This window comes from Centruroides sculpturatus, unplaced genomic scaffold (assembly GCF_000671375.1).
Source record: "Centruroides sculpturatus isolate CEXI.00-Female unplaced genomic scaffold, Cexi_2.0 scaffold2895, whole genome shotgun sequence".
Lineage (NCBI taxonomy): Eukaryota > Metazoa > Arthropoda > Arachnida > Scorpiones > Buthidae > Centruroides > Centruroides sculpturatus.
This window is the reverse complement of record NW_019387254.1, coordinates 6,959-16,296: the sequence shown is the minus strand read 5'-3', so window position 1 is coordinate 16,296 and position 9,338 is coordinate 6,959. Positions and strand designations below refer to the sequence as shown.

Here is a 9,338-nt window from a genome sequence, read left to right as displayed (position 1 = left end):
TGTTTATATGTAATATGTCTGAACATAAGTTTTTGCAAAATGTGTGATCACAAGCGACACTTAGGGTCGAGTTATAAACTTTATAACGTAACTGTATGGTCGTACCGTATTTGGAAAGAAAAGTTTGGATCGACCAATCTCGTACGGCAGGGATACGGCGAATTGACGAACTGCAATGCACAAGTCAGTCGCTATACAATCGGAAGTTGTGTTGGAAGCAAGAAATCGGTTGAAAAGTATCTTTTGACTGATGATGCTACTTCTGAACACTATAAGATTTTAAGATAAGAAATACTATGGTCACAAAAAAAATAGATAAATGATAAAATGAATAAATAATTATAGTGTTAGATCAGGCAACATCAGCCAATGATTTTGCGAATTCTCACGATGAACTGCATCGTAAGCCGTAAAATAGTTTGTTCCTTAAAATCTTAAGAAACTATCTTACATTATTTTACGAGGACTATTTTTTAAATAAGGTCCGTTTGTGAATGAGAGTGAGAATGACTCGCGATTGCAGCAGTGTGCATAAGCATCTGCTTTCAGCATGCTTTGCTCGTGTTTAGATGCCATTTGCAGCCGCATCGTCTGCCTGTGTGCTGAACTGTAGAAGTTTATAATGTTTAAGAAAATTGAGTCGCCCGCCAACTGTAAGATACGATCTGTTATTCGATTTCAGCACGAATGATCAAGGTAACTGTCTTTTGGGACAGGAAAGGGTCTTTGTTAGTGGATTTTACGCCAAGAGGCACAATAATCAATTCTAATGCTTATTGTGACCTTGAGAAAACTCCGCCACGCCATACAAGTCAAGCGGCGTGGCCTAATGTCTTTCGGCGGCAGATTTCTTTGAAGTCGGAATTTAAAAAAAATTGAGCGGTATGACAAATGTTTGAACAAAAATGGAAATTATGTATTAAAGTAGATAAAAGTATGTAGAATATGGAAAAAAAAACATATTTCAAAGATATTTACAGTATTTTTCTTCTTATTAAAAAACGGACCTTATTTAAAAAAATAGCCCTCGTATAACTATTGCGATAGATATCCAGTGTAGCAAACATTCACGAATACGGATACGGTTTTGTTACATAGTTTATAACTCGACCCTAAGATTCTAGCGGAACGAGTGCTAAACACTGACTGATGGAACATGAGCAAAATCCAAGACTTCCATTCTCCTTGTCACCCGTTATACGAAAACGTCGCTCGTTAAACGAGTCATTTTCTCACGCGTTATACGAAATATCCGTTATGCGCGGTGCTCGTTAAACGAGATGCCACTGTATATATATATATATACACATACCTTAATCGTGTGTATATTCGAATAATATATATGTATATATAACCGTGAATAACGTGTATATATTTGTGCATATATATATATATATATATATATATATATCTGAATTATGTATGTATTATGTTCAAATTAATCTCCTTAAAGATGTAGGCGGTGGAGCGTAGTGTTATTAATGAATGACGCGCATCATTTCTAGTGTCATTGTTTTACGGGCCTTATAATGTGTCCCTCCAGTTTGCAAACATCACGCTATACTGTTGAGTACGCATTATATATCGATATTCAGGGCAGTCCCGCACGGAAAAATCTAGAGGGGTCGATTCTGGGAAACGAGGTGGCCAAGGAACAGCACCGTATTTTCCTATCGTGAGGTTGCCAAAGCAGCTCTGTGAGCCGTTGATGCTTACACCCGTTTGTTTAGTTATGGCAACGCAACACTTGGGCGATCTGCCTAGGGGGATGCCTTCCGGGAGGTCTTTTTAAGAGAAACTGGCTCCTATTTATGCGTTACAGACGTGGAGAAAACCCGGAAAACTCCACGTAACCAGTCTGTCCGAGCGAGGCTCAAACCCACGATCGAACTCCGAGTATTTAGTGTACGAAGACCGCTTGGTCACTGGTGGGCCGCTTACCACGTCATTGTGTTATACTAAACCTTCTGTAGTTGCGCCAATGACAAGTCATTAAGCCATTCGTCCATCGTCGTATTTAGAATATTTAGATATCGGTCACTATTCGGTGCCTTCAGTGAATATAGGACCAAGAAGCTGCTCAGCCTAAATTCATACAAGATGTATTTGAATAAAACGCAGTTGGTGTCGCGTTTTATTGAAATACACTTGGTGTGAATTTGGGGTGAGCAGCTTCAAATGTTGCATGCATCGTGTTGCATACGCTGTGCAGTCCATAAAATGTACTGAAGGAATTGTGCTAGTCGTGCTGTAAATGTAACTTTACGTTGCGCCATTTAAATCACTGTGCAGCGTCCTCCGCGTGTGTGCTGATTGCAGATAGCAATGAAATAGTTGCAGGTCAAAGCGATGTAATATCTGGTGTACGTGTCCGCTGCAGTCCACAATGTAACCTAACGTAACTTAACCTAACCAATGCTGGAGGTCTCTTAGTACTCACTGAGCGGATAAAGGTCTATGACCAGGGCCTGATTTAGGCTTTTCGAGGCCCTAAGCTGAACTCTATGTAAGGTTATGTGAGGTCCCTTAACGACAATTTTAGAAGTCAACCATAAAAAAGAGAATTAACATAAAGATTAATTTTAATCATGAATCTTTTATTTTTAAAAAGTATTTGCAACATAAAATAAGACACAATTTAAAAAGGGAAACACTAAAAATTTCGTTTTCCTGATTTTTCCAGACTCCTTCGAACTCGAGGCCCTAAGCTACAGCTTACATAGCTTACTTGCAAATCCAGTCCTGTCTCTATGACAGATTATCGCAATAATCTTTGCAATAAGAAACTCCAATGCAGAAAAGATTTTTTTTTTTTTTGTGCTCCTCGATGAATAGATATTTAAGCGGGTATCTATTGATAGCATAAGAATAAGATATTGTAGCATAAGCACAAGAATTTATTGATGAATAAAAAGGTCTTTTTTCAGGCCCATCATTGCTTCGGCCAGACCCACAATGGGGCGACCAAGTGATCTCATATTCTGATAGACCATCGCGAAAAATTCCTAAAATTCGCCTCAGCTCTTCGACCTAATTTTGACTGTATAGATATAGAAGGCTACTCGCGTACCGGCATACCTCTGAGATATATCGGTACGCGAGTAGCCATCTTTAGAAACGTGACTTATTTTTTAAATTTTTTCATATATTTTTTCGGAAAAATAGTAGTTCTCTCGTTATATCGCAGATTCGATATAGCGCGCTTTTTTGGTATCTCAAATTTTAAAGCACTTGAATCAACAAATTTTAAAATATCAATTGCTATTTGAATTGTTTTATTTTTTGCAACAAAATACGGCATTTTATTTTTACGATTTTCCTTGAAACTGCCACTACAGGTGAAACAATAACTTCGTCGAGATCTAAATAGGCAGAAAACATGTGGAGAGATCTATTATAAAATTTGTCTCCTTTTGATATTAAAAGTTGTTTATTTGTTGATTTTAAGTACTGTCTCCTCATTTATAAGTTTCTGTGAATTTGAAATTTCAAAAATTCATTTTTATGTGAATTATTGCTATACCGTCAATTCACATAAAGGTGAATTTTTGTGAAATTTCGAACTCACTGAAAAACGTATTAATTAAGAAAAAGATTTCTGACTGGAAATTCTAAAATTTTTATACAGTAGTAACTTCATTTTGCTTTTTTATAGAATTTTTACTTTGTAATTTTACGTTTTGATTTTCTGTTATATGATCAAAATTTATCTTTTAAATTTTCAATTTTCGTATTTATAATTTTTATTGAAAAACTAGCTGTTACCCTCGGCTTCGCTCGCACAGATTTTGCAAGCAAACCCTATTTATATTCAATATTTTAACAACCATCGTAATTGTTATTTAACACCTACCGCTGAGAATTAAACGAACTGTTTTTAATTTGATAAATTTTCTGGAACGTTCGCAATCGTTCTATAATCGAACCAATATGCAAAAAGAAATTCGAATTTAAAACGGTTCGAACATTTGGTTAAAAAATCGAAATACTGTATATAAAAAATATTTATAACAATATCTGAAATATTATCAATTTATACCCCTAAGTACTCAATGAAGACTAAACGTAATTAAAAACAAAAAATCGCATCTAAAATAGTACAGTAGAAGCCGTTGTTCCGGTTAAGCCTTAATGCTCTCCCCCGCGGGGGAATTTTGAAAAATCCCTTTTTAGTGTACATTCTCATAGCATACCCTACTAAAACGCAGATAAAAACAAAAAATCGCATCTAAAATAGTACAGTAGAAGCCATTCTTCCGGTTAAGCCTTAATGCTCTCCCTCTCCCACCGCAGGGAAATTTCGAAAAATCCTTTCTTAGTGTGCGTTTTCATGACGTACCCTAACTGTGTACCAAATTTCACCTCTAGGTTCTGGAACTTTCTAGAAAAAACTGGAACATTCTCATTGAAGCGTCACACATTTTTGAATTCAACCACTTTCAAACCCCATATCTCTCACACCCTTATAGCTATCGAGACGCAACCACCATAGTGCACGATGAGAGACTTGGGGCTATTACCACACAAACACCATTCATGTGCGATGTGTAGTTTTGGCTGCAGAGTGAAATATAGGCACACACACGTCCATTTATATCTTTATATATATAGATAAAGATATAAATTATGCGAATTTTTAATAAGCGATTTGTTGTGAAATGCAATACAGTAATACCCGAACTTACGCGATAGGTGGGACCGAGCGATAACCGCGTAAGTCGGGATATTATTTCGCAATTTATGTAAAATCCAAGTCGGATGTATGTAAGCTAACAAATTTTCTCGTTAATCTTATCTCGTCTTTTGATTCGTTCACTGTTACAAGAAATCACCACATAGAGTCTCTAGAATCTCCGTAGATATAACAAACACAGAAATAAATAACACAAAATAAATTGTAGCTATGTGTCGATTCCGCGCGACACGTCCGAACATGTAAGCTGAACAATAGTGTGGGGGAGTGAGTAATCAAGAGTTGCGTGGCGCTCAAACAAAAGACGAATCGACGAGATTTGAAAATCGCGTAACTCAGGGTTCGCGTAAGTGGGGGTAGCTTAAGTCGAGGTATTACTGTACTGTATAATAAGATAGCAATTGATATTTTGTTTCTATATCGACAGTATTTGCTTTTAAATGCCATTGTTAAAGAAACAATAATGCTAAATGGGCGTTCTTGATATCGATGTTTACGTAAACGTCCATTAATACGATATAACCCCGAATAAAATTCAGTATTGAAAAACTAAGCTTATTTTATATCAAAAACACTTGCTGATGAATGAATAGAGGACAGAGATTTCATAGCGTGTATAATCTGCTTAGTAAAAGCCCAGAATGTATAGTTCTCGGTTATATCGCGCCCCCCGGATATATCGCGTTTTTCTTTGTCTCCCGACAAGCGCTATATAACGAGGTGCTACTGTAATATGATTTTTATATTTCCAAATAATAATCTCAAATTACTGTATTCATATTTTTATCAAGATCTAGCTTCTGATATAAGCTTATTTAAATTTGAAATACAAGTTTAATTAATACAAGTTTTCTCTTATGGAATTTTAGTAATTAATGATTATATTACATTTGACATATATTTCAGGGTTCATTTGTAATCCGAATGGTCCATCATATCTTAGGAAACGAAACATTTTGGAAGGGTATAAATGTAAGTAATTTTTTTTATATAATTCAGGACAAAATACTATAACAATCCTATCAGTTATGCTAAATACTTATGCCATAGAACCTTGACAAATAGTTCTATTCGGGATCTTGTTGGATGTTTCCCTATTATTACTGGTTGCGGAAAGGCCACCATAATACTTCAAGCTTTTTGGTATCAAAATTATATGTCCACAACTGATAGGAATTAAAATATTCTGTTTATCGTGTGCTATTTAAAAAATTAAAAATCATTAGAATATTTATCTCTTAGCTATCTGCTTTTGTGAAAAAAGAATATTCTATCTTATAGTACTAATAATAGTTAATAAAGTTATTTAGTAGACGTAATTAAAGAATGAATGTCGAAATTATCTAATTAACTTGGATATTTTCAGAATTACCTGACTGCCAATTCTTACAGCAACGTGGAAGAATATAATTTATGGAAATATTTAACAGAAGTAAGTTAAATTAAATTTAGTGTATAATTCTTTCTTATACTACATTGATCAATAAAGATAAGAACAGTCGGTTGATTAAAATTTATTTCAGATAGTGAAATGGATTATAGCTAAATTTAATTTTATGTATTCCAATGTCTTTTTACATTTATACACAAAGTACCGAGTTCTAATATAAACAATAGAGTAATTTTATTAAGAAATGAGTTTCTTAAAGTGTTCAATAATTATAAGATTACTTAAGAAATTGACAGAAAATATTTCCGAGGTTATTTATAAAAGCTAATAACCAGAATGCCCTCTTTTCTTTATTACTTTAAAAATTCTATCCGTCATTGACTCAATCAAATTTTGAAGAAACCCCTAACGAATTTCTTCCTCTTTCTGAATAATTAGTCTTCAGGTCTGTGGTCTATTGTTTTCAATTTGCATACACTGACCTGATCAGAAGTCCCCAGACATTTTCCATACTGTTCAAATCCTGTGACATGACTGACCAATCCATGACTTGATCCCCGTTGGCCAGAAGCCATTTCCAGGTAACGTTAATGGTATGGATGGGAGCGCTATCTTACTCGAAATGCCACTGATGATTTTCTAATCTTTCTCCAATACAAAGTATATGCATTTCTACATGCAAAATATATTCTTTAGCATTCTGCCTTCCTTCAGGAAAGACAAGTTTTGTTTTTCCTCGCTCTTCAAAGGCGCCCAAACAATCACGGAACACCCATCTACTTGTCGTTTGCAGTAAATTTCCCTCTCTTTTTTTAAATCATTCCAATAGTATTTCTTACCCGTGTCAGTTTTGTGCTTGTCTGTAAGATTTGGTTCTAATATTTGGCGTATTTGAGATAATCATCTCAAAATCATCTCAAATAGACAGCAGGAACTTTGTTCCAAATTGTCCTCAAGCTTACTCCATGTTCGAGTTTCGCAGCAATATTTTTGAAAGAGCTTGTTACGTTAGTAATTACCTGCAAAATTGCCCGTTTCATACTAGAAGGAAGTTTTTGCGGCCTTCCAGTACTCTTCTTAACTCCATATTCTTCACTTAACTTTAAATAATTCCTGATCATGCAAATCGATCTTCCTATTTTCTTTTTAATAGACATTATTGACTCACCAGTTTAACTTAACGCACTTATTTCATCTTTTTTCAAACGCTGAACATATTTACTCCTTACTTGTTTTATCCTTTCCGAATTAACAAATGACTTGCTATACAAACAGACGACAATTTTTCGTCTCCATATCAACAATATCAAATAACGGTAGTTTGATGACATAGATTCATAGTTAAACATATTTAAAAATTAACTTAAAATATGTATATGAATTAAATTTCTGAGCCTCAATGTCATTATTGGAACACACAAAAAAATCATTATCTTATGAATAATTAGCGTGCTAATTTATTTAGAATCGTAACTGTTAGTGTACAAGTCTATCTTTATGAAAGAAATAAGTGACAACAATCAGACAGTAATAGTTCCTAGAATTTCAAGTTATTCATAAAATTTTGTATGTTGTTATCTTTATTGAACGCACTGTAAATTACACTATAAATTAACTAATGTGTAGAATTCGTTTAACAGGCACAAAATACCAATTCCAAAATTAATTTAACGGAGGTGATGGCTCCTTGGGTGCATCATAAAAGTTTCCCCATTATTTCTGTCACTAGAGATTACGAGAAGCACAATGCACTTATAATTCAATCTTCTGCATCTTCCGAGAATAATGAGTAATTTTATTTTGTATAATTAAAATAATTGTTCTTATTAATAATTATTCTTAATAAAGTATAACAATAAGGTATATTATGTGTATAAATATATATGCATAAATTTTGCAATACTTTTTCTGGATATAATCAAACAAGGATAAGGAGGATGATTAACTGTATCTGATAAAGTTAATCCTTCAGATTAGATCCAGCGAAAGTATTGTAAAATTTATGCATCTACTGAAGTGATGTCCAACCTTTTTGTTTCTCTGGGCCACATTGGAAGAGGTCTTGGAGTTTTGGGCCATGTGTATTAATATATTATATATAGATTACTTGTAGTCCAATCCTTAAATATACTTGTATATTTAAAGATTAACATATCTAGATTATAGTAATAAGTATTAAAACTTTATCACGGAAAAGAATATTTTAAAAAATTACTTCTACAGACACTTTCAATTTATACTTAGAAATAGATAAATTCGTTTATTGTAAAGGAGACGAACAAAAATTTGTTTGAAAAACACAAATACTTGTTTTATTTGGGTTTCTAATAAAAAAAAAAAAAACATGGAAACACCATTTTAAAGTGCATTTTTATTCAAATAATATATTTATAAATAATATGTAGCCCAAAAAGTAGCCAATGCGCCAATTGATATTTTTTTACGCCAAACTAACAAAAGGGTAGCCAAATTTGGCGCAAAGTAGCCAAATTTTGCAACGCTGGAAGAAATACTAAATAAAGCTGGAGTTGGGACTCAATGATTAGAAACCTAAACGAGAGGAAAAGAAAGAAAGAACAAAAGATAAAGAAGTGAGAAAGGTTGGAAAATTAAGGGTCAATATTTGCATACCAGACGGTCTATTTAACCTTTCTCACTACTTTATATCTTTTGGTCTTTCTCTCCTTTCCCCGAATTTGGGACTATAATCTTTGAGTCACAACTCCAGCTTTATTTAGTATTCCTTCCTCATTCTCACATTTCCAAGTATTTGAAAATATTTCCTTTCCACTCAAAAATAAAATACAGTATGTATAAACTTTGTGAAACTTCTTTTTTGAGTTTATGCCTTTGAAATAAATAAATAAATAAGTGACAAATAAAAAATATTTGTCAGTTTTGTTTACACGTTTATTGGGCCGCATTGGAACTTGCCTTGGGCCGCATGCGGCCTGCGGGCCGCGGGTTGGACACCACAGTAGATTCTACTGTATACTTATTTTATTATCTATATCTATATACATTATATATATATAAATGGACATGTATTTCCCTATATTTCACTTTTTCGCCAAAACTACACATCGCACGTGAATGGTGTTTGTATGTGGTGGTAGCCCCAAGTTTCCATTCGTGCATAGGGGTGGTTGCGTCTCGATAGCTATAAGGGTGCGGGAGATATGAGGCTGAAAGTGGTTGAAAGTGGCTTTCTATTTCGAATGTTTTGTTCGAATTTGTTCGAATTAAATTCGAACA

The 9,338-nt window shown here is 33.9% G+C and overlaps 1 protein-coding gene across 1 annotated transcript; it reads left to right on the top strand.

The window, feature by feature from the left end:
* Nucleotides 1-5,603: 5,603 nt before the first annotated feature.
* On the top strand, nt 5,604-7,876 carry LOC111616312 (aminopeptidase 2-like). The gene is made up of 3 exons (XM_023357737.1): nt 5,604-5,665; nt 6,060-6,125; nt 7,724-7,876. Exons 1-3 carry the CDS (start codon nt 5,618-5,620, stop codon nt 7,874-7,876), a joined length of 267 nt encoding a protein of 88 aa, XP_023213505.1. The 5' UTR covers nt 5,604-5,617.
* The last annotated feature ends 1,462 nt before the right edge of the window (nt 7,877-9,338 follow it).